This window comes from Aptenodytes forsteri, unplaced genomic scaffold (genome assembly GCF_000699145.1).
Source record: "Aptenodytes forsteri isolate BGI_AS27 unplaced genomic scaffold, ASM69914v1 Scaffold249, whole genome shotgun sequence".
Taxonomy (NCBI): Eukaryota; Metazoa; Chordata; class Aves; order Sphenisciformes; family Spheniscidae; genus Aptenodytes; species Aptenodytes forsteri.
The window spans coordinates 1,020,581-1,045,161 of record NW_008796188.1 but is presented as its reverse complement, the minus strand read 5'-3'; the positions used below and the strand labels follow the sequence as shown (position 1 = coordinate 1,045,161).

The 24,581-nt window shown below is 53.3% G+C and overlaps 3 protein-coding genes across 3 annotated transcripts in view; all 3 read left to right on the top strand.

The window, feature by feature from the left end:
* SCN4A (sodium voltage-gated channel alpha subunit 4) overlaps window positions 1–7,942 on the top strand; it is a 45,474-nt gene extending 37,532 nt beyond the window's left edge. The window contains exons 23-27 of the mRNA XM_019474281.1: window positions 827–880; window positions 2,406–2,543; window positions 3,399–3,503; window positions 4,232–4,502; window positions 4,950–7,942. Coding sequence (XP_019329826.1) covers window positions 827–880; window positions 2,406–2,543; window positions 3,399–3,503; window positions 4,232–4,502; window positions 4,950–6,142 — 1,761 coding nt within the window. The 3' untranslated portion in view covers window positions 6,143–7,942. The remainder of the gene's footprint in view (window positions 1–826; window positions 881–2,405; window positions 2,544–3,398; window positions 3,504–4,231; window positions 4,503–4,949) is intronic.
* A 2,539-nt stretch (window positions 7,943–10,481) lies between these two features.
* CD79B (CD79b molecule) lies at window positions 10,482–15,190 on the top strand. The gene is made up of 6 exons (XM_009287871.1): window positions 10,482–10,548; window positions 12,537–12,578; window positions 13,409–13,720; window positions 14,273–14,391; window positions 14,695–14,736; window positions 15,092–15,190. Exons 1-6 carry the CDS (start codon window positions 10,482–10,484, stop codon window positions 15,188–15,190), a joined length of 681 nt encoding a protein of 226 aa, XP_009286146.1.
* Window positions 15,191–19,751: 4,561 nt separating this feature from the next.
* LOC103906046 (somatotropin) lies at window positions 19,752–24,536 on the top strand. Its single transcript, XM_009287870.1, has 5 exons — window positions 19,752–19,813; window positions 21,290–21,453; window positions 22,170–22,286; window positions 22,684–22,845; window positions 24,246–24,536. The coding sequence occupies exons 1-5, from the start codon at window positions 19,804–19,806 to the stop codon at window positions 24,444–24,446; spliced, it is 654 nt and encodes a 217-aa protein (XP_009286145.1). The 5' UTR covers window positions 19,752–19,803; the 3' UTR covers window positions 24,447–24,536.
* Window positions 24,537–24,581: the final 45 nt, after the last annotated feature.

Sequence of the window (24,581 nt, the reverse complement as noted above, 5' to 3'; positions counted from 1 at the left end):
TGTAGTCGTAGGCTGCAAGAGTTTCGCGTGGGAAAGGTGATGGTTGGAAAAAGAGCTGCAGGGCAGTGGGTGAACACAGCCATGCTTCCACTGAACCAGCAGCTGAGCCAGGCAAGCAGAAGAGGAACTGCTCACCACAATTTTAATAAAAACATAGATGTGGGCTCCGTTATTGGGTGGGCTGGGGTTACTCCCATCAGATCCAGGGGAACTGGCGGTTGCAGAACCAGAGCATGACCCGAATTATTTAACCAGCTTTAAATTCAGCTTCCTCTTCAGGTTTGTTGTTCCATCAGATTCAGGAAACAAGATGTTCAGGCTTTTTGTTTAACAAATCAGCAGCAAAAGCCTGTAAAAGATGCAGTGTACCCCACCAGGATCGGGATCCAGCAGATAGCAGAGGCAGCAATACAGAAGTCAGGGCTACGGAAGTGGCCCAGGTTGGGCGGAGGAGCAGCCAGCCCCGGCACAGCTCTGCCGCTGGGAAAATGCACTTTGTTTTGGGGGGGAAAAGAGTCAATTGCTTCTTTTCCCAGCCTGGTTTGCAGCAGTGTTTTGGGAATTCCCTGGTAACCACAGCCACAGAATGGAGCTTATGTGTGCACACATGCAAATCTCAGTATTTCTGCATCGGGGCATTTTTCTTGTGGATTCAACTCATGGTCCCTCTCCTGCCATTCCCATGGAGAAGCTGTAACTCCAGGCTGCGCAGGCATGCTCAGAGCTAAACCCCCCAAAGTAAACCCCAAACACTCACCCATCGCCCTCCCCTCCCTCCCTAGCCCCAAATACCTCCCAGTGAATCTGTTCTTTGCTATCCCCGCAGGCGACCTTCAAAGGCTGGATGGACATCATGTACGCCGCCGTGGACTCACGCGAGGTGAGGGGACATGCAGGGATGTCTCGCAACCGGCACCAAGCATCGCTCACCCCACTGGGTCGGTTCCCCCTGGCAGACTGGGAGCAGAGTCCTGGGGCCAAGGTGCAGCCCAGCGTGGTCTGGGGACGGACCCCTCGGCCGCAGCATCCCCTCTGGCTCTGCCCATTGGTGCTGGGGGGCTGCCTGCATCCCTCCCACCCATTGCTTCAGCTAGGACATGGGCTAAAGAGTGGAGAAACCGCTGAAACATCCCCCCTGCTGAGGTGCACAGCCTCAAAAAGGGCAGCCAGTTGTGTGTCCCTGTGCCACCCATGTCATTGTCACCTGCATCCCAGCTGCAGCCTGGCACCCACACCGGGCTCCCACCCAACCCGGGCTACAGCTGGGGCCAAGCCCGCTCCTCTCAGCTTCAGTTTTGTGGTCTGAAATCCCCGCTCTGCCTCCCCAGCTCCGCACCAGAGGGCTCGTCCTTCACCCTGCTGTGAGACGATGCCCTCCACGTACCCCTCCATCCGGGAGAGCTTATCCCGTCCTGGAGAAAGTGCCTGGCTTGCCTTGAGCAATAAATGGGTTATTAAAACAGAGCAGCCAGCATTTAACCTTTGGGTTAAATGGTTTATTTAAAAAAAAAAAAAGTGTTTTGAAGAGTTTTATGCGGAGGCTGTTTCTACTATGATCCATCCCAAAAAGTGTCCCCACGCCAGGCCATGTGTGTACACGCTGCCATGAGCCAACGCAGCAGGAGGGACTTCCTACCTTTCTCTAAGTGAGCAAACTTGCCCGTGCCCCGCTGGGGGGGTCAGCCCCGCACACCCACGGGCCTGAACATATTGTTTTCGTTGCCTTTTTTTAGCATCAGAAACAGCCGCTCTGCTCGTCCCGGCTGCAGCTGCCGGCGCTCAGCAGAGGAGCCGCTTCCAGCTCCCTTTGAAAACGGCTTGGTCTCCTGCCTCCCCGAACACCCGGGGCAAAGCTGTTTTGGGAGCAAATCCACTCCCTTCTGCCAAGAGGTTTCCTCGAAATGGGGGAAGCAGGTTGTGACACCCTGGGATGTCTCCAGTCAAATATAGAGCAGAATTAAGCGATGCCCCTTGAGACGGGGAGTGTTTTCTGAGGCTGCCAGGCTGTGCCACCCCCATGTGCTGGCATGGCACAAATTAAACCACTTTTCCTTTCCCCTCTTGGCTGTATTTCAGCCCTTGGAAAGCTGACTATTGGGAAGAAACTCAAGTTTGGTCATTGATATCGCTGCACCTGGGCATCCTTTCCTATTCCCCAGCCCATGCTGTGGGATCGGAGGTCAGCACGTCCTTGTCCCCCAGGCAGTGTCACGTGGATGTCCCTTCCCGTGGCTGCTCCCATGGGGACCACTCAACCTGCACAGCATCTGCTGAAAGTTTTAGAGCAGCCACCCCATGGATGGTGGGGATCACCTCTGTCTGGATACAGTGAGCCCTTGTCTGGGGGCTTGGGGACACGCTTTCTGGAGAGGGTTAGTCTCACATTTCCCATCTCTCCTGGTCAGATTGAAGAGCAGCCAGTGTACGAGATCAACCTCTACATGTACATCTACTTCGTCATCTTCATCATCTTCGGCGCCTTCTTCACCCTGAACCTCTTCATCGGCGTCATCATCGACAACTTCAACCAGCAGAAGAAAAAGATAAGTATTTTCTGTGTCCTGCAGCCACTGCTGCCTCCTGGGGCGCTGGTACGGGATGGGGGGGACCAGCACGGTTGTGGGGTGAGGGGACCAGGGCCACCGGTGCTCGGACAGACCCCAGGGTCCCTCTGCAACCTGAATTGCTGTTATCCATCAGTGGCTTCCCGCAGAGTGAACAAGTAAGGAGAGCCTGACAAACAGCACACGGGCCCTTGCGTCCTGGCCGTAGCATTTATAGAGGATTTCATTTACGGATGCAGAGGGAAGAGGCAAGGGGGACTGTGTTTTCTCTTGCCTGTGCCACGGCAGGCACGGCTGTACACCTGTGCTAGCGCTTTTATTTTCTTTTCCCACCCCATGACCCTTTCTCATCATTTTTCCATGCATCAAGGAGAGACTCAACTTCTGCTTTCAAGCGAGCAGCACAGGACTAATACCCCTGGGCTGCCGGAGGGGGGAGCGGGTGGAGGGTGGGCAACACGGAGCACGTTGTTTGTGCCGAGAGAGGTCTGAAGCACCCCGAGATGCTGCCTCGCTCCCAGCAGGATCCAGCCAGCGAGGAGGGGGTGAGCCCCGGCAGGGCATGGGGTGCCCCACTCGCTGCAGCAGGCTGGGAGGTGGCATCTCACCTCTGCAGGAGGAAACCACAGCGCTGGGGCGAGCACCCGTGGGTGCTGTGAATTGGGGGAAGCAGAAAAGGGCAAGCAGGGAGGAATCAGGTTTCACTGGGTCAGTGCGACAGGCAATGTCTGGTAGGAGCTTGGCTGGAGATGTTTGGTGGGAAGGAGCATGGATGGAGATGCTTTGTAGGAAGAGGCGAGTTCCCAAGGTTAACAGTGGTGATTCCCTTTATAATTTGGAGGCAAAGACATCTTCATGACGGAAGAGCAGAAGAAATACTATAATGCCATGAAGAAGCTCGGCTCCAAGAAACCCCAGAAGCCCATCCCCAGGCCATCGGTATGTTGGGTTAATCGCCCTGGAGTGCAGCAGGGAGGGAAGACTTCAAGCCACCACTGTCCCAAAGTGAATGAGAAGGGTCTGGGGAAGAGCATTTGCCAGGGCAAGGAGCCAAATCCTGGTTCCCCATTGCTACTCTTCAGACAGGGCCTTGCTAAGAGCTGGGGCTTCAGAAGAGGTTCACCTCAGACAAACCTCCTTTGGATCTGCTCTTCAGCCCTGGGTCCACTGGCAAGGGCAAGGGGGGGATCCCTTTTGCAGGGATTAGGGTTTTCTCCTAGCTCAGCTCCCACCTCCTCTCTCGGAGGGAGTTACTCAGGGAAAGCTCAGTTTTCAACACTCCTAGAAGGGACATTGCCAATACGTACGCCGTTGTGACTTGGGTTTGGTTTTGATAGCCCAGCTCAAGCGAGACCTTTTCCCATGTGTTTATTTTTGCTCTGATGCATTAGCTGTGGATATAATTAGAAAGCAACTGTCCCTGTGCCCACACCTCCTGGCCATGGTGTTACCAGGTGGGTTTCATCCTGCAAGGTGCTGGGTATCCTCCTCCCATAGCTTTTGGGGCCGTGAGACCTGTGTACTGGCCACAAACCTGAGGTTTCCTCCACTCTTTTAAATACGGTTCCTTCTTCTTTTTCTGTTGTGTCTTTGTTTTGTGTGTGTCTGTCCCGTGTTCCCACCTCGCCTCTGGTTCTACATCATCACCCACGTGGCCCTTATGGCAGAACAAGTTTCAAGGGATGGTGTTTGACTTTGTTACCAAGCAAGTGTTTGACATAACCATCATGATCCTGATTTGTCTTAACATGGTGACCATGATGGTCGAAACAGATGATCAAAGCGAACTCAAAACATCTGTCCTCTACAAGATCAACCTGGTCTTCATTGTCATCTTCACCGGAGAGTGTGTGCTCAAAATGTTCGCCTTGCGCTACTACTACTTCACTATCGGCTGGAACATCTTTGACTTTGTGGTGGTCATCCTCTCCATCTTAGGTGAGCCCTACTGGTCCCACCGGATAACAAAGGGTGGAAATGGTCTGGCCAGTCCACAGCCAGCAAGCTGTCACTGGCCTCCCCCTTACACCCACGCCTTGAGCAGGGCCAAGCCAACAGGACAAGACAGAAGTGAGGCCACCAGGCAGGGTGAGGGGCTGGGATTCTGTCCCAGTCCTCCTTGGTGGTGGGTTCCCCTTGTCTCCACGTTGCATGGCTGCATTGCTGAAACAGAGCAGCCAGCATTTAACCTTCGGGTCTGTGCTCAGAGGTGTTTTGGAATACATTCCCTTTGCCACCAGCGGAGCAGAGTGTTGTGTGCCATTGGGGGTGGCCTCATCTGCCTCTTTCTCCCCAACCCTAGCAGATGAAGTGGAGTAGCTCCACCTCACCTCCGACGTTGGCCGTAGAGCAATGCAAACTCACCTCTTTTTCACCCCTTCACAGGTATCGTCCTCTCGGACATCATAGAGAAGTACTTCGTATCACCCACCCTCTTCAGGGTCATCAGGCTGGCAAGGATTGGTCGTGTCCTCCGGTTGATCCGAGGGGCAAAAGGTATCCGGACTCTCCTGTTTGCTCTGATGATGTCCCTGCCTGCCCTGTTCAACATCGGCCTCCTGCTTTTCCTCGTCATGTTCATCTACTCCATCTTCGGGATGTCCAACTTCGCCTATGTAAAGAAGGAGGCAGGGATCGATGACATCTTCAACTTTGAAACTTTTGGAAACAGCATCATCTGCCTCTTCCAGATCACCACATCAGCTGGATGGGATGGCCTCCTCAGCCCAATCCTGAACAGCGGGCCCCCCGACTGCGACCCCAACCTGGAAAACCCCGGCAGTTCGGTAAAAGGGGACTGTGGCAATCCATCCATTGGCATCTTCTTCTTCTGCAGCTACATCATAATTTCCTTTCTCATCGTGGTGAACATGTACATTGCCATCATCCTGGAGAACTTCAACGTGGCCACGGAGGAGAGCAGCGAACCCCTCTGTGAAGACGATTTTGAAATGTTTTATGAAACTTGGGAGAAGTTTGACCCAGATGCCACCCAATTCATTGCGTACAGCACCTTGTCTGACTTTGTAGACACCTTACAGGAGCCACTCAAAATTCCCAAGCCAAACAAGATCAAGCTAATCACCATGGATCTACCAATGGTTGCTGGGGACAAAATCCACTGTCTGGATATCCTCTTTGCCCTGACTAAGGAAGTGCTGGGAGACTCGGGAGAGATGGATGCCCTGAAGACCACCATGGAGGAGAAGTTCATGGCTGCGAACCCCTCAAAGGTTTCCTATGAACCCATCACCACCACTCTGAAAAGGAAACATGAGGAAGTCTGTGCTACAAAAATCCAGAGGGCTTTCCGGAGGTACCTCCTGAGGCGCTCGGTGAAGCAGGCATCCTACATGTACAGGCACAGCAAGGATGAGGATGCCCTGAGAGAGGATGCACCCGAGAAGGAAGGTCTGATCGCCACCAAAATGCACGAGATGTATGGGAACAGTGGGACAGATGTGGAGACAGCCCCTGCCTTTGGTCTTGCACCCATTCCCAGCTCAGAGACTCGAGATGCTCCTGGTGAAGCAAAAGCATGGGATAAGGAACGCGTTGTGAAAGAGTCGCTGGTATAACAGAAAGAGGCTTCCATCTCTCGCCCAGCCTGAAAGGACTTCATTTGTGTCTCCTTTTCAAGAGCTCTTCCATATACAGATCAATAGATCTTAGATATTGAGCTAATTTCAGATATTTCAAGTAGACACCTTAACTTTCGAAGCAGGATCTCTTACTGATCCTGGTTTTTACAGCTCACTGCACATGCAAAGAGTTTAATATTTTTCTTACGAGAATTAAATGTGAAATCTATTATTGGTGAAAGAGAAACATTTTAGTTTTGAAATGATCTCATCATGGTAACAATGTTTTTCAGACATTAAAAAATGAGTATGGCTGTCCTTTTACTTAAAGTAATTATTTATTAATGTTATTTCACAATTAAGAGATTTTCTTGTATATTATTCTTCCAGAGTGCAGCCAAGTAGCCCGTGAAAGATGAGCCAAGTGAAATAATATTAAGAATAATTACAGAAAAGTCAAGGTTTTGTGAACAAAAATCACCAATGTCTTAAAGTAGCACCTTTCTTTTGAATATTTGAATAAGCTTTATGGATTATTTTTTTGTTATATAAAGAAAAAGAGCAATTATGTCTTAAAGATTTGTTTGCATAGCCAAAACAAAGCATCTGCAGATATGTTCTCAGGGTTAAATATCAGGTTTTAAAGGTCTCTGAATATGTATTGAAATCATAAATCATTCAGGTCTCTACGGTACGAATGTAAACTGTATTTATAGTCACGCTTCTTCTCTGTTTTCCTGTTTTGTCCGGATTTTGTGGCAGGAAAGCAATGGACAAAGGTAGGGTTTGGAAAACCTCCTCCAAGAATCCCCAGTCCCCGTAACAAAACCCTCTAGGGTTTCCTCAAGCCTCACAGCAAGAGGAAATGTCCCGCTGGAGTGCTCTTGGTTAGCGTTAATTAACGAGACGCATCCCCGGGGATCGGAGCAGGTGTTTGAACGGTCCTTGCAATGAGCTGCCTCAAGGGTGTCCCTTAAATCCCATCGGCCACCGAGCACCGGGGGCCTTAATTAACGCAATGAACGCTCCCACCGGGGTGTAAATCCCAAAATACTCAGGCGGAGCATCTTTCCCTTGGCTGGGGCTCTGGAGATGACCCGGTGGCACGTGCTGGGGTCTCTGCAGAGCCTGATGGGGCCAGGCAGGTCCTCACGAGGAAACCTCCCAGCAGAGGAGCATTTTCCCAGGGGGGAAGGGTTCTGCTGCTCTTTACGCAGGTGGGCGAAAGGAAAGTAAAGCAAGAAAAATGTGCAAAAGGCCCCGAGTTCATCTCTGGACCGCCTTCTGCCTTCAAAAGGGAAAAAAACCTCTTGAGATCAAAACAAACATGAACCAAAACCTCTTCCAGTTAAAACAAGGGCTGCTTCTTGAAGCCAAAGGGTCTGTCTTTTTGTATTATTATTATAATTTTCTTTTCTTGGGCTGATTTTGGCGCTGAGCCATTACGGATGCCCCATGTTCAGGCTGGCCAGGAGCGGTGCTGAGCTTGCTTGCATCCACGTGCTGTCGGCCAGGCAGCAGAGCCGGGGTCGCTCTGCTCGTCCCGTAGCGTTGTGCTTTCGTTTCCATGTTGCATAGGGTGATGCTCCCTGGAACAGGAGCCTGACCTGCTTTAAATGGTGTTTGCGTGGGAAGCATCCATGGCACAGCGGTTTCCAGCCCAGATTGTGGTTCACAATCAATGCTGCTTGTACGTGTGTGTCGTCGGTGATGGGAAAAATGCCAAAGAGCAGGATTTGTGTGAGCTAAAGCCATTTTTCTTTGTACATTTCTTAAAATAAACAACTGTAAATGGTCTATTATTATGATACCAAATGCGTCGGTGTGTGTTAGAGGGGTAAAATGTTTTCCCTGCCCCTGGGAGGGGTAGATGCCCCCTCCCTTTGCTCCAGGGCAGATATGGGGAGCCCCTGTGCGTGGCCGTGGCTGGACCTGCCATCCTCAGCAGGACCTGGTGGTCCCATCCTGCACAAGAGACCCCCTGGACTGCCTCCCCCTGGCACCTCCAACCCAGCCCCAGACCCCAGAGCTTCTGCTCTGCTCATGAACAAGTCCCTTGGAGCCCTTGGTGCCTCACAGCAATGAGCCCTGACTCTAGGAGCTATAGGAGATGCTGCTGCAGGTTCAACCAAGGAGAGGGGTGGGATTGGAGGAGGTGCAGACCCCCCGAGCTGCCCCATGCCAGTCTCCGTGGGGCCAAACCTTCCCCACCGGCCATGCGGGAGCAGTGCAGCGTCATGGGGAGAAGGCAGTGGTGGGTGAAGGAGGTTTCTGCGTCAATGTGTGGCTGGAGGAGGAGCCACCTCTGGGACCCGCTGATGTCCCCAAGAGCCATGGCACGGCCTCGCCACTGTGTTTTCGCTCTCACTGGAACAGCTTGTCCCAGGGCTGGCGTAATTCAAGTTGAGAGCATCATGGTACCGCGCAGGCAGGGGGCTGGAGGGAGGAGGTGGCATAACCCACCGTCCCTGTCCTCCTGCGGCGGGGGAAAGGACAGCGGTGAAACCCAAGCCCTGATGAATAGGAATGGGCCGGGGAAGGGTGCAGCTGCCTGGCAACGGCTCTGCTCTGCCCACAGGGCATGGTCTGGCCATGTGCTGCGGGCTGGGGAGCCAGGGTGGCCCAGGAGAAGAGACATGGGGACACGGGACCCTCCCCGTGAGACCACCAGGTCTTCCTACATCCCATGCCACTGGGTACTGCAAGCACAGGGGACTTAAAGGGGAGACCAAGCCCCTCTGGACCAGGTCTGTGCTTGTTCGAGGGTGCCAAGGAGCCGGCAGGCAGCACAGCGGGGTAATTTGGCCATTGTCACTGCAAACCCTCTTTAGTTTGTGCCATGCTCCTGGCTTTGCCTTACAGGGCTTTCCCAGGCACCTCCCGCATCCCTGCCTCGCTCATCACAGCTCCCGTCTCCAATTCCAGGGCTTGATGAAAATCCCTCCGGTGCCTGATGAGCACATGGGCATCCCCTGTGGCTTTTTCCTTGCCGGGATGTCACAGCCGGGCTGTGCTTTTCCAGCAAGACCAGAGGTGACAGCAGCAGGGACTCAGCAGCACAGCCCCAACGTACAGCACTGTGCACGGCACGACATGCCTGCTCTACGAGAAGAAGGCACCTCTCCCATCATCTCTCTTTCCCTCCTGGGGCCAGTCTTTCTCTGGAAGCCTTTATTTCTCCTCTTTCTTGCTTCATGTCCCCTTGCATGCAAGGTGAGGCTCGGCCTGGTTCCCAGCAGCCACCAGATGCTCAGAACCGGCAAAAAAAAACCAAACCTGCAGAAGGTGAAGGTTTGGGGAGGCCCCAGGCAGAGATACCCAGGCTCTGGGGACCAACACGGCTGGCAAATGTACCCAAAGGTGTTTTTCACATGGAGTTACAGTTCAGTGCTCGCCCGCAGCCGGTAACGCACAGCAGCCGGAGGGCACGGCATGGAGGGAAACTGTATTTCTGTGTCAGAGCGAAGGGGGACAGAGCTCACCTTGGGGTGCCACATTGCACTTCCCCAGGGAGTGGCCATCTGCAAAGGACTCACGGAGAAGGGTCTCGGTCATGGCAAACAGGGGGCATGGCTGGCACCCGAGGAGGTGACATCTCGTTTTGGCCGTCTCGCTCCTTTTCTAGATTTCACCCTTCCTTGGAAGGGCGGCTGCGGGGACTCTCCAGGATGCGGAGGATGGGAGCCGGGGGCCTGATCCCACTGCACCCCACAACAAGTAGAGAGGAGAAACCCCACAAACGTCCCCTCTTCCCACCCCATTCCTGCTCCAACTCGTGCAACTGGGCCAGCATCAACCCCTGCCCATCACCCGCAGGGTTAAACTGGGGGGGATCTGCCCACGCTGCTGTGGAGCTGGGGTACAACCCTGGGGGAAACCCCCATCCTCTGCCCCCCGGGGATGTGGCAGTGCAGGCAGTCGCCTCCTGCTTCCTGGGCACATCCACTCCCCGGGCACATCCCCTGTGCTCAACCCGGGTTTTGCATCGCCGAGTGCTTCGCAGATGGGCTCATCTCCAGCTCCGGTGCAGACCCACACCAGTGGTGGCCACCTCCATCAAATAACGCCACCATGACGAGCACAGCCCGGAGACACGAGGCTGGATGGTGCCCAGGGCGCAGGCACCGGCCGCCCCAGCGTCTGTGCCGCATTCAAAACTGGCCCCAAGGGGAAAGTCCCAGTTGAGGAGGATTTACATGAGCAGGAAAGGGGCCGTCTCGTGTAGCAGCAGCTTTGCCATTTTTAGGTACGGAGGCCAAGCTGGTCGGAGCGGCCGCTGTGTTTTGCAGAAGCGAGGGCCGGTGACTGGATGTTTCCCTGCCGTTGGCAGTGAAAGATGGCTGATCTTTGCACGAGGCTCTGGGTGCTCCAGGTGAACCTCTGGCTGATAGCTCTGGTCACAGGTAGGCGTCAAACACGGGCTTTGCATTTCAGAGCAAAGAAATGGGCACCCAGGTGATGCACCGGCATGCGTCCCTTGCTTAGTGCGATGAGGGACTTCACCCAGGTCTGGCTTTAAATCCATTAGTTTTTAACTTTACAATCGCCGCTCTCAGTCCTGCTTTGTGCAGGAAGCCAGCCCCGGGCGCAGCGGAGCTGGGGAGGACCCATGGGGGCTCAGGGCTTGATGCCTGCCTCGGGTTTCGGGTTTTGCTTCCCATTGGGGTGCAGGGAGGGGTGCAGAGATGGGACACTTTCTCGGGCGGCCGGCTGGCTTTGGCAGGAGCCCGGTGCCAAGCGGGTGCAGAGCCTGCCCGGCTGTGGTTGCAGGTGGCAGGAATTAAGGGTTGTGGGTTTGGGGTTTTTTTTTACCATTTATTGCTCTTGGAGGCTTGAAGACGAGGCCGGCACATTGCTGAGGCCACGGCCAAGCCACGTCCCTTTGCTCCGTGGGGTTCAGTGCCCGGGAGCGGAGGAGAAATGAGAGGACAAAGGCTCTTGGGGCTGATGTGTGGGCCCTGTGTGAACATCCCTGTGCTGTTCCCCTTTATCGCCATGGAGAAGCAGCAGCTAAACCCAGGACACAGCTCCTGTCCCCTTCCAACCCCTCTTGCTCGGCGCAGGGACACCCACAAAAACCTGCAGCAGCTCCCACCCTCAGCTGGGGAAACTTGTGCCCTCAGGAGAAAGGGCTTTTAAAGGGTTTCTGTTAGGTGGTCACACATGTCCAGCATGGACTCGAGGTTGCAGGGTTTCATCCTGGCTCTCACGGTGGCTTCAAGGGAGGACAGGAGAAGCTCGGCCCATCCATGGTTGCAATGGAAATCTTGGCTTTGAGGGGTATGAGGGCTTTCAGGGTGAGGGACCAGCCTGGTCTTCATTTAGAAACACCACCATAACATGGAGAGCAAAGCCCTGTGTCCCGGCTGGCCAGCAGGACCGCAGGTGGCAGGGACACGTACCCAACACACAGCCCGGACAAGGCGCATCTCCCCATCTCAGAAAAAAATGAAATGGGGCTGGCGGGGAGAGTTTGCCTGCAGAGTTGTAAGTGCTGGAGGTGAACAGGGCAGCGCAGACCCGGAAGAGGCACTGGGGCAGGGAGGGGAGCCCATGGCTGAGCCAGGAGGTCCCTGCCGGGCTGCTCTTCGGGGCAGGAAAGTCTGCAACAGGGTGGCAAGGCTCAGGAATTGAACCTTCCTCCTTCTTCTTCCTCTGGGGGGAATTTTGCAGCTGCCCCAACGTGCTGGGAGGTGGTGCAGCCCCCGCCCTCATGCCAGCTTCCCCATGGCAGGGTTTGGCAAATACTCATCAAGCAGATGGAGCTGGGCAATGAAGCAGTGCGGTAAACAGGGCTGGTGCTTCCTGCCCAGCTGCAGCAAGAGGAACCGAGGCACAGGGGCACTGGAGCTGCGGGCAGGGGCACCCATGGGTGTTGGGGGGTCCCTGCCTCACCCCACTTCCTGCACCGCACCGCAGGTCCCACAGCTCCCTCCAGCCCTTGTCCCGGGGGGCTGCGTGGTCCCAGGGTCTGAGAATGCCCCTGGCCACCACGGGGCTCCAAGCCTAGGGAAGCCGCGGCAGGGAAAGTTTCTGGTTGATTCAGAAAATGGAGAGTGTGAATAAAGAGGTGTGAGTCTGCCTCTCTGAGAGGTGCCAGCCCAGGGGGGATATCAATAGCGAAGGCAGGTTTCACTGAGATGTCAACCAGAAAGCAGCTTACTTAGAGAAGATTCAGGCGATGGGATGGAAATAGAAGGGTTTGTACCCAAACCTGCACTGCCCCGTGTCCTCTGAGTGGGGCTCTGGTTGATGCTTCCAAGCGCTCCATCCCATACGGAGCGGGCACAAAGGACCCACGGTACATGCCATCCCACATGGGACATCCTACATGGGCTTGTCCTACGCGGGCTTTTGGCCACCATCTCAGGGCCCTTCTCCTGTCTTGCAGGTGGGATCTCAGCAGACAAGAACAGCACCACAAACAGCACAGGTAACCTCTCAGACCCATCGGGCTCTTTCCCTACGTGTACCCCCGGGGTCCCTCCTGTCCCCACTGGCTATGCCACAAAGGTGCCGGTCCCTTGCAGAGCTGGAGATATCCCATCACCCACAGGCCTTCTCCGTCACAAAGGCAATTCCCAGGCTGTGTCCTCCTCCATGGCATTTCCCCAGCCCTGCACCCTGCTCTCCCTCTGCAAAGCCAGATCCATTTTGTCTTTCCTAAGCACACACACGTGTTTGCAGAGCACGTTGCATGGACAAGCCATGCCTTGGGACCAGGCACTGAGCTCATGCACACAGCGCTTGTGCCATTACCACCCACGGGGTATTAAGCCCGAACTCTGCAACCCAGACGAGCCCTCGAACTCACCAGCTCTGGGACCAAAACACGGGCAAAAATACAAAATACAGCAAAATGCAAAAAATGTGGAAGCACGAGAGAAGCCAGCTGGGGAGATGGGTCTGTCCCAGCAAAGGCTCCGTGGTGCGTGCCAGCACAGGCTGTAATTTTGAAGCTGGGACTAACAAGATGTACATAGAGAGGGGTGGGAGCAGCAAGAAAGTATTCGAGTGAAGCCATTCCCATAGAAAACTGGAGTTGTGCTTTCACCAAAAGTCTCTGATTTCTACCCCCAGACGATGATGATTCACGAAAACAAAGCTGAATGCTCAAAAGCAGTATAATCCATGAAAACGGAAAGCTCTTGATTTGGGAAATGCTGGGGGGGGTGGAGGGGTGTCTCATGGGAGCGGCTTTTTTTCTGATGCTCCCCAGGTGCCGGGCTCTTGCTCGCCATGACCACCCTTGTCCCCTGGCAGGTGGCGGGTGCCCCATGCTGCGGCAGCACCCACGCTACGTGGCGGCCAAGAAGAACATGCCCGTCCACTTCATCTGCTACTCCCAGGAGCCCCATAGCATGCAGTGGTACAAAATGGCAGAGGACGGCAAAGACTTCCACGAGCTGGCTCAGAACACCTCCCGCTACAGCATTGAGAGGAAAGACAAATTCATCAACTTCACCATCTTCAGGACCACCTACGAGGACAACGGCATCTACGTGTGTGACAGCAAGAACCTCACGGCAGAGAAGAAGCGGCCACACTTGTGCGGGACAGAGCTCAGAATCATGAGTGAGTGGGAGCTCCCCATCCTCCGTGCACCCCAGGAGATGCTCTTTCTCCTTCTCTCACCCTTTCCCCCTCCATATGAACCCCACATCGTGCTCCTATGAACCCACCTCTCCCCATGCTGGTGGGATCCCTTCAGATACAACTGTAGATGCTCCATGGCACTACAGAAGTTTCTTTGCTCATTGCCAGCCACCAAGCAGCAGGACAACCTCCCCCGGGTTGCCCTGGCATGTCCGTCCCGCAGAAACACATCCCAGGCACTGCATTCCCCTAATAAATTGGATTTTTCCTGGTCCTGGCTGGTGGTGGGTCCTGCCCAAGGTGTCTCATCCCAGAGCTGGTCCCTGATGCCAATCCCGGGGGCAGTTTGCAATGCTCTGGTCTCTCCCAAGGGGGAGGGTTTGTCACTCTGCCCCGTTTTTTCCCCCCCCCCCCCCCCCCCATCCACTCTTGCTGACACACAAACCTGTGGCCATGCCGAGCTCGTCCCCATTCCCCGGGAGTCTGGCACGGAGGTGGGACTTGGGGCTCTCCCTGTGCTGCTGCTCCCAGGTCACAGTAACATCCAGCAGATCGAGAGCAGGAACACCCTGAAAGACGCCATCATCATCATCCAGTCCATCCTGCTTGTCATCTTCATCAGCGTCCCCATGCTCCTCTTCCTAGATAAAGTAAGTGACAGTGTCTCCAGCAGTGGGGATGTCCCCAGCTTCGCCGCTGCGGTGCTCACAGAGGTGTCCTGCATCCCGGGCAGGACACTGCTAGGGATGGGGACAGGCAAGCGCTGGGTTTGGGGCTGTTGCATGGGAGTGCGGCTAGCTGAAGTGGGAAAATAAGCATCTAAAATGGTGTGTGGGACTGCGTGGATTTGCCTGTGGAAGCGGTGAGACCTGGCCTGGGGGGACGAGGCTGGAACAGGGGATGGGGGATCCTGGTGAGTGCTGACACCCAACCTGTGACTCTCCTCTCCATAGGGTGAAGGCAAGGAAAGCCCAGAGGAGGACCACACCTATGAGGTAATGCTGCATTAACTATAGAAGTACCTCTGTAATATCAACCTGAGCCTTGAAATAGCCGGTTGTGCCCTTGCTGGGTGTCTGCTAGGTCCCACCAGGCCTTGCAGGGCGCATCAGGGCATCTTCCTCCCAAGTGCCTGTTGCACCTCAGCCGTAAAGGGCTGCTCGTAAAACCAAGCCAAGCTCTGAGCACATCCAGCCACCTATCTCCATCTTCTCCCCTCTCAGAAGCTGCCCTGATCTCTGGGGGAATAGCCTGGAGATGGGTCCCCGCCTGGGGGTCCCAAGGGGGGATGCGCTGTGGACGGAACCAAGGTCCCCCTCCCGTGTCTCAACCTCCTTCTTCTTGGTGCAGGGCCTGGAGGTGGAGCAGATGGCCACCTACGAGGACATCACTCCTTTCCGGGACGTGAAGGCCAAGTGGACAGTTGGGGAGCACCCGGGCGAAGAGTGAGGGGTCCTGCACCCGCTGCCAGGCCGGCACCGGCGGCACGGCTCCCTGCCAGCACCCTGCCGGTACCCGTGGGGACGGGCCCCCAGCTCCTGCCCTGGACCACGGCTCTGACGGGCGCCTGGATCCTGGGCTGCGATCTCAGGCTGCAAGCCACTTCCAGCAGCCCTGCATGGAGCTCGGGTCCTGCTGCCCTTGGGTGCTCACTTTGCCGTGTCCGGGCGGTGCCCACGGCTTTGGCTTTGCCGTGTCCGGGCGGTGCCCACCAAGGCTGCCCTGCTGTCACTCTTACCGCCCCGCTGATGAACCCCTAAAGCCTATGTAGAAATTAGGAGCCAACTGCAGTCCCCCCGGTAGCAAACTGGCCCCAAACCCCGGGCAGCCCCACACCATGGTGCTGAGCTCCTGCATGGTTAATGCAATGGAAGTACCAGGGTGGGTGGTGAGTCTTCTCCAGCCCCACCTGGGAAGGCAAGGACCAGTTATGATCACTCTGTGCTGCAAGGACCCTCCTGGGCTGTGAGACCCTGCTTGCAGCCCTGGCAGAGGAGCCGAGGTGAGCAGCACCATGTGGGTGTTACAAGAAGCGGATTTTGGGCCACTGTTTAGCTCTCAAGCCATGGATGTGTCCAGCAGGCCAAGCTGGCAGTTGTCTGAGATGGAGGATCCTCCAAAAGCACCTCTTTCTCCCCAGAGACTACAGGAAAAGTTGGGGAGACAGCTCTCGCCCGGAGGCTCTTGCACAAGGCTTGCTCCTCTCCAGGCAAGAGCTGACCTGTGTCACGAGGAGGTCCCCTTGGTGAGGGACACGTGCGACCTCAGAACCTATGGGAAAGATGTAAATTGTGGGACACAAACGTCCAACTGCTTTTTGAAGTCCTAATAAAGGTAACGGGTAAATTCACATCCTGCTCCGTCCTGCCATGCCCGGTCTGGAGGTGTCCCATAACCTCGATGCCAGGGTCGGTGGGATGCCCTGGGAATAAGGAGCAGCTTTTCATGGGTCCAGCTTAGCTAGAAACCAAACTTCAACCCTTCAGGGCCCCGAGCGCAGGCAGGGATGTAAAGCCGAGAGCAGCCGTGGGGCTCTCCTGGAGGCTCTCGCTGAGCACACACGGGTGGACCTCCACGGTCCCAAGCCGTCAGCTTGGGATGAGAGACAAGGAACCGAAGCAGAACAGGGCCCAGGGCCAGGAGCTCTGCTCCCAGCTACATCTGGTCTCGCAAGAGAAGCTAAAAAACATCTGGAGAGGAGCAGAGCGGTGCCAATTGGTTTTGTTAATAAAAACTATTTTGGCACGGCGGCAGCAGCTGTGTGGGTGACGGGGCTCAGGCCTGGCTGGGCACCCAACACCAGGGCTCAGGGGGTCCGGAGAGGCACGGCCAGCACAGCACGATGGGTTTGGTGGGTCTGGCTGGACGAGGCAGGACAGGGGGGTGACGAGGAGTTTGGGGCTGAAAGTCTGTCCTCTCTCGGAGAGCCCAGGGCCCCTGCGCCCCCGTGGCTCGCGACGTTTTGGGCCCCAAGAAGACAGGACCGCTCCGCTTCCCAAAACAGACGGCAGAAAAGGGAGGGTAAAATCGTGAGCAAACAGGGCTTTTCAGCAGGCAACAGGATGGTTCTTGTTTAGTAGTAAACCACCTTCATGGAAAACTGGTATTTGATCTAAATAGCACAAAAACAGCATTTTAAGGCTGATTTTTACTAGTTAAATAAAACTATCCCAAATTAGTTGCATGCACACGTATATAAATGTTACTTAAACATGTTTTACTTACAAAATTGATTAATTAAAGGAGTATTCACAGTGAGAAAAGTGAACTGGCTGTTCCCGGTTTCCACGTTTGCCAAGATTTCAGGACTAGCAGAGCTCATCCCTCCATTCCTTGTTTTCAGTTACGAAATGGAAGAGGAAGGCAAGTTTTCCGGCCTTCCCAGTTCCCAACCGCTTTCTCAGCTCTGTGTAAACAACTCGCTCAACTGACTCAACCGAATAATACGAAAATAAGGAGAATCTGCTCTTTGCACCTGGAGAGGAAGCCACCGATGTCAAAAGCAGTTTCAGCGACCCCAGTTCCGCTCTGCCGCTTGGCCACCCTCTTAGCCCAGGGCTTTGGCTTCCTTTAAAATGCCAGAAGCAAATAAATATTTCTGTTTTATTTTAAATGCTTAGACTAGTTTCTAGGGAGCCTAGAGATAGGGTTTGTTTTAATTTTATATTGAGATAGGTTTGTATTTAAAATGCATTTAATGTAAATAAATATATTTCAGTATATACAGTCCAGGCTCTGTATTTTGTCCCGATTTGTATCCCCACCATCAGCAGGACGGTCAGGCAGACAGGCTGGGTTGCAGTCCTGGACCTCATCAGCCTCATCTTTAGAAATGGGTTCAGTGAAACTCAGCAGTTCTAGCTCCAGTAAATAAAACCCATCAACTCAATCTGAAAAGGAGTGTTTACCTTCCGAGCAGCGAGCTAGCAGAGGTAGTCAACCGTCACTTAAAACCTCTGTCAACCATGTCGTTGCCCACCGAAGTGCAGAGCCTGGGCTGTGGGCCAGCAGCCGGCTCCTCGGTCAGGATTCACTGCTTGCAGCTCACCCATCAGCCTGGGACGGTCCTCTCCACACAACCACCCCAGGCTGGGCGGTCAGGAGGACCCGAGGAGTATAGGCGCCCGCAAGGAGAGTTGCTCCACTTGTTCGGATGCTGCTGGTGATGCCCAGGGTAAGGCGGATGGACACAGGACGACCCTGAAGAGAATTGAGGGGCTTGGGTTTTTCCTCTTTCAAAAAAGAAAAGGAACATGGAAATTACAGAGTGTCACGCTGCTTTAGGAGATGCTACTTTGGGTTGCAAATGCAGGCATTTGAAAGCTAGAAAAATGCCAAGCTGATATTTGAGAGCTGCTTATGCAACTGTAATTCTGCCAGTGGCGTGTGTTTGCCCAGCCCAGCATTTCACGGTCACGCACTGCCTTCTCCATGACGCTTCTGCCTCATTTAATGCCCAGAGATGATTGGGGACAAACCAAGTCTCAGGGGCGCTGCAGTCTGGATCATCCTGGCATCTCCGTGCTTGGCTGCAACATAAAAAAATGTCGATTTAGCACCATGCTTTTACTCTCAGAGCTGGAGAGGCAGCAGGGCAGCAAGTGATGGGCAGGACTCGGGTGCAAGGTGCTGTACCAGTCTAGCTGCAGCAGTAGAGCATCATCATTAACAGGCAGCAGAGCCTGGGCTGGGGTGCCTGCTGCTCTGCTCACCTCTGACAAATACTGACATATTTAAACACGATCTGGAGTAAAAAAACACACCCAGATGTTGCTGGCTATTGGGTGACGGGATACCTGATAGCTGCAGGACCCACTGTTCCCTCTTCTCTAGGGACTGACATTTACTCTGCAACACCACCACGTCTCCAGCGAGCAAACACCCGGGGGCTTCTCGGAACAGACCGCGCTCTCCCCAGCATGTTTATTAACCAGCTCTCGCACCCTCTGCTCCAGCCGCCCCGGTGATGATGCTGCCTCTCGGAAACCAGAGCCACACCAGGGGGGCACGGCAAACCCAGGGCCCGGGGGAGCCAAATTACCACCCCTGACCAGGGAGCAGTCCCTGAACCCCGGGCAAAGGGCCAAAACAGGGTGGTTTGGGGCAATCGGTACCTTAGTGGGGGGTAAACGTCCTTTAAGGCCCCCCTGGAGTTGCCCATCCCAGGTTCTCTTGTTTTGCCCAAAAGCAGGGATAGGTGTGCTGTGACCTCTCCTCTTCCCCATCTCCTCTCCCTCCTTTCCACACCAGCCCTCCGCTTAACCCAGAGACATTTCACATTTGTATCTCAGGCAAAGAGCAAGAAGCAGCTCATAACCAGCTCTTCTCATAGCCTTGTCCAGCTGAGGATGTGAGAAACCTCCCAGAGCGCTGGCATCTGGATTTGCAGTGGGCAGGCTGGTACCCGAACAAGCACCCGGGTACGACAGCTCTTCGTCACACCTATGCCAAACCAGCTCACCAAAACTATTTACTGAACTTCTGCAATTTTGGTAGCATGAAAGAAATTAAGTGGAAGAAATAGGATTCACCTGACAGCATCCATCCAGCTCTATCCCTGCTAACAATAAACGGGACAACATCCCACTTGCTTTAAGTCAGAAGTCTCCCGAACTGGTCAGTCAGACCCGTTAACCGTGGGCCAAGGCTGCAGAGGCAGGCAGGAGAATCAGGTGGATTTCCAACCCCCCGCAGCAAATTCCACTGCGTAAAAGCACTGATCCGATTTGGGATGGGTCTTCCAATGATGATAAAACCTTCATTTGCAATAAACAGCAGAATATGGCGAAATCATTCAGCACTGATTTCATCCCTAGGCAAACAACCTCCCCAACCTTTACATCTATGTATAAATGACTACAATTAGGTAGCACCATTGCGAACACTTCTGCATTTATGCACAGGGAAGATATAGAGATGTTGTTGTGATCATGAACACATATATACATTTTAAACAGACCCCCTCCTATATAAGGGGTGGCTCAACAGTTACCTTTACCAGTCTAGATAAAAGGAGGAAACATTCACTGTCAAGCAACGCCAGAGCAACTCACCGGGCAGAAATGGCTCCAGGTACTTTTCTTTATTTCAGTTTTAAAGGACTGCCAGTGCTGCTGCATGCTTAGGTGATGGGAGATGATGATGGGGTGGTACTGTGGTGGGCTACACACACTCAGTGCCAGCCCTAAATTGAAATATGGCAACTTATAAATCAATGAAAAAGAATACCTTTCCCTACAGTGTGACTTTAACCCATGAATTAACTTAGGTAGTCATTAGCCTAAACTGGGCAAGGAGAGGATGGAGAACATGAATAACAAGGTGAAGCCACAGTTATAATAGTTATTATTAACATAAATGTTGGCAGAGATATTAAAACTTATATTCAAAGCTTAAGACAGGGATCAGGATGATGTCTAATGCATACGTCCAAGTCCCACAGGCTCCAGAAAGGGCTCCAGTTACTTTTTTTTATTTCCTTTTTAAAGGACTGCCAGTGCTGCTGCATGCTTAGGTGATGGGAGATGATGATGGGGTGGTACTGTGGTGGGCTACACACACTCAGTGCCAGCCCTAAATTGAAATATGGCAACTTATAAATCAATGAAAAAGAATACCTTTCCCTACAGTGTGACTTTAACCCATGAATTAACTTAGGTAGTCATTAGCCTAAACTGGGCAAGGAGAGGATGGAGAACATGAATAACAAGGTGAAGCCACAGTTATAATAGTTATTATTAACATAAATGTTGGCAGAGATATTAAAACTTATATTCAAAGCTTAAGACAGGGATCAGGATGATGTCTAATGCATACGAGCTTAAGACAGGGATCAGGATGATGTCTAGTGCATACATCCAAGTCCCACAGGCTCCAGGGCATTCCTCCACCGAAGGGTATTTGTCTGAGATTAACTCTGTGGTCTCTGTAAGCACAGATGGACACTTGTGTGAGTTAGATGTCACAGGTTGAAAACCTTTAGGTTTGACAAAGATCACCAAATTCTGCAGGTATGTCCCAGAGAGCAAAAGTAGCTGGTCACAGCACAGGTAATGTCATCAGCTCTCGTCCTAGTGAAGGCAGACAGCCGGTTTCACATCAGCAGCATGGCGTAAACCAAGGCTAAAGTGAGGTACTCCCAGGCCCTCACCTGGTACTCACCATGCCCTGCTTGCTCACGCAATGAAGAGTGCGCTGTGCTCTCCGCAGGAGGGCAAGGCCTGCGGAAAAACATAAGCATGTTAGGGAAAAACACAGGGACACACTCCAGTTTTCATGGAGCAACCATGACTCTTCAGCCAGGAAGACACTGCTTACAACACTGGGAGCAGTACAAGCCCCGAAGGCACGTCTAGTGAAAGGGGACGGGGTTTCATTTGATTCTGGGGAGGGCTAAGCTCACCCCCAGAGTCCAACAAGACATCAAGGAAGGTGAGCCCTCAGCCAGCACGGAGAGAAGAGGCTGGGTATTAATTCGCAGGTGCCACCCCCCTCCTCAGCACAGCCGCTGAAGGACTGCTAACACCTTTCCTCTCCGCTTTGCTGCAGGGTCATGGTTTTCTCCTCTCCTCATTGCTGTGATCACTCTGGGACTGCAGTGGCCACAGGAAGCTGCCACCTTCCCGGCCATGCCCCTTTCCAACCTGTTTGCCAACGCCGTGCTGAGGGCTCAGCACCTTCACCTCCTGGCTGCCGAGACATACAAAGAGTTCGTAAGTGTCGTGGCCTCTGGGCATCTCCTCCGCATTAGCTTGGTTTCAGGACTTTGTAACTTCCTAGAAACAGAGACTTTTCAACTATTGGTGTCTTCTCTGTCAGCTCTTGATGAGGCGAAAGGGTCTTAATAGGACAGGACAGGTTATGTCCCATCAGCCTGGACCCTGTCTCCTCCTCTCAGCTCTCTGCCCCCATCTCTGACCCTGCACAGTCCCCTCCTCAGGGCCATTGCTGCCTACCTCCAAACCTACTGCATGGGGCCAGCGGTCTCAAAGAGAAGCCTGGCTCTGAAAGCAGTGGGAGATGGCACAGATATTTTGCAAGGCTTTCCCGTGTCGGTCACCTTTGGCCCTGGGTGATTCTGAGTGCTTAAAACTATCCCGTTTCTGCTGTTGCCAGGAGCTGGCATGAGCTGTCGCTTTGGCAAGAGCTGTCCTTGGGGGTCATTTACTCCTTGGGAGAACCCGGTCCGAGTGTGTTTTGCGTTCATCTTAGCACCTTGGCTTAGTGAGAGGAAGACCTTTAGGCCCAGTAGCTATTGTGCCAACATACAAACTCCTGCTTCCTACCTGCCAACCCTGTACAGAGACACCTCATGTCTCACATTTATTTCTTGCAAAAAGTAACTGTTCAGGACAGCTTGGGAAAGTGTCTGTGGTCTTCTCCCAGTACACAGGCAACAGATCTGAGTGTATTTGGGATGTCTCCACAGGAACGCACCTATATTCCAGAGGACCAAAGACACGCCAACAAAAATTCCCAGGCAGCATTTTGTTACTCGGAAACCATCCCTGCTCCCACGGGGAAGGATGACGCCCAGCAGAAATCGGTAAGGTCTCTCCCCCGGGGCAAGCACAGACCTGTTTGAAGAGCCCGGCTGTGCTTCATTACAGGAACAGAGGGTTTCCAGCTGTGAGCACTTCAGTGCTTCATTCCCCCTCTCCTTTTTTTACTATTTAAACCCTGCATGAAGAAAGACAGACTCTTCTGGGTTATGCTATAAATCATATTCCCACCCTGAGGATGAGAAAAACTATTGTCTGCACAGGACATACGGCTGGGTGGTGCTCCTCAGCTTGCAAACTTGTCCGTATCTGCTGAAGCTGCAAGAGCAGTGGCACATCTCTGGGTCACCTCCAGGCTGTTTCAGAGGGAGCAGGACACACGGGTAACTCTAGCAAACACCTCACCTGCACAGCTTTGACCCTTTCTTTTCTTAATTTCAGGACATGGAGCTTCTTCGGTTTTCACTGGTTCTCATCCAGTCCTGGTTGACCCCAGTGCAATACCTAAGCAAGGTGTTCACAAACAATCTGGTTTTCGGCACCTCAGACAGAGTGTATGAAAAACTAAAGGACCTGGAAGAAGGGATCCAAGCTCTCATGAGGGTAAGTTGCAGCATGTAGCGTGACTACAGAATAACAGAGATCTCCTAGACACAGGGCACTCGGCTCTCAGGGTCTTCCACAGGATCCAAAAACCATGAGACATCTCCCCACCTTCCACTCTGAAGACCAGTGGCATCCTTTGGACTTTGCTTACCTTAAGATAATGAGATCATGGCACCCCATTGCACACGTTTCATCACTGGGGAGTATAAGAAAACACGCAACAAATGTTAATAGCACTGCCATAACCACTCAGATAGCAGTACAGACCAGGAAGATCACAACAGTCCAGACCCAAAGTCTTTCCAAACCCAGCACCAAAGAATATTCAGTTGCTTAAATCTGCTGTACAAACAGCAACATAATGTTTGCTACATCCCCACGCAAAATACTTTAAAGTGCAGTAAATTTTGCGAGGTTTGCAACCTGGGTTTAAGGATTCATGACGTTATAAAAACAACCTGTGTAAGTCTGTGTACAGATGGAAGCCTATGCTCTGATGTTTCTCTCTTACATTAATACGGCACCCAGACAGCCGAGAGCTGGAGAGTGATCTTTGTCAAGGGTCACTCTTAATTTTTGCTTCGTTATTTTAAATGAAATTGCTTATTATCTGCCAGGACACCTTTTCAGTTATGCTTACTCTATAACTAAGTTCATCTGCCAGCATCACCATGTAGCTAGAGCTCTGAGACCTGTATCTGTGAGAAATGAGTCTGGACAACTACTTACATCTTCTGGCATCTAAATAACTCTGAAGGGCAGGCCCTGAGAGTAAACAGATATTTTCTGTCCTGGCACTTCAGCTGGAGTAAGTAGGTGTATGTATCGGTACCACTTCCAGGTTTTGCTCTCCGTTTAATATGTGCTTGGGCATTGGGAAGCAGTACACAGAAACTAGACAAATAATCACATTTCATCCATTTACGACACTGTGTACTTAACCAAAACTGTCCTGTTTACTGTGCCATCTGGTGAGCAAAGCAGGGCAGGAGGAGTGGCAGACTGCAGTTCTCAGCTCCGGGTGCACGTGCCTTGGGTCTGCGTTAGAGCTTTGTTCACTGGGGAAGCGGGAGAAAAGAGAATTATTATAAAAGAGTAGCTACAGAGAGACCCTGCAACTTTCCCCTTATTTTAAGACCCCAAAAGACACGCTCCTCCCTCCCTGCAGCCTTGTGCCCAGCTCCCTTCTTGCTGCCAGCAATTTGTGTAGCATCACCCCCACATAATTACCCTTCCTGTAAGCACATAAACTCAAAAGTATGTTTGAAATATGCTTAAGGGGGGGGGGACCCCACCCTCCTCTAAAGCTGGACGGGAGCCATGGCAATGGGCCCCTTGGAGGATGCTCATCCCCAGGCCCCCGCCGTCTCCCCCAGCACCTCTCCATCCTCTCGCAGGAGCTGGAGGACCGGAGCCCGCGGGGTCCCCAGATCCTCAAACCCACCTACGACAAATTCGACATCCACCTGCGCAACGAGGACGCCCTGCTGAAGAACTACGGCTTGCTCTCCTGCTTCAAGAAGGACCTGCACAAGGTGGAGACCTACCTGAAGGTGATGAAGTGCCGGCGCTTCGGAGAGGGAAACTGCACCATTTGATGCCGGGGACAGCTCCCCACCCACTCCAGCCCCTCGCCGGCCACGGCTGCCCCGCTCCTTGTAAAGAAAATCGGAGAATAAACCCGCTACCCGCCGACACGTCTCTGGCTTTCGGGGGGCTGCGGGGACGGGCCG

Bases quoted from the DNA above. Each gene is read 5' to 3' on its own strand.
- CD79B (XM_009287871.1), top strand. From the start codon at position 10,482: ATGGCTGATCTTTGCACGAGGCTCTGGGTGCTCCAGGTGAACCTCTGG. The intron at 13,721-14,272 runs GTGAGTGGGAGC...TGCTGCTCCCAG, and splicing joins GACAGAGCTCAGAATCATGA to GTCACAGTAACATCCAGCAG. The intron at 14,737-15,091 runs GTAATGCTGCAT...TTCTTGGTGCAG, and splicing joins AGGAGGACCACACCTATGAG to GGCCTGGAGGTGGAGCAGAT.
- LOC103906046 (XM_009287870.1), top strand. The intron at 22,287-22,683 runs GTAAGGTCTCTC...TCTTAATTTCAG, and splicing joins ATGACGCCCAGCAGAAATCG to GACATGGAGCTTCTTCGGTT. The intron at 22,846-24,245 runs GTAAGTTGCAGC...ATCCTCTCGCAG, and splicing joins GGATCCAAGCTCTCATGAGG to GAGCTGGAGGACCGGAGCCC.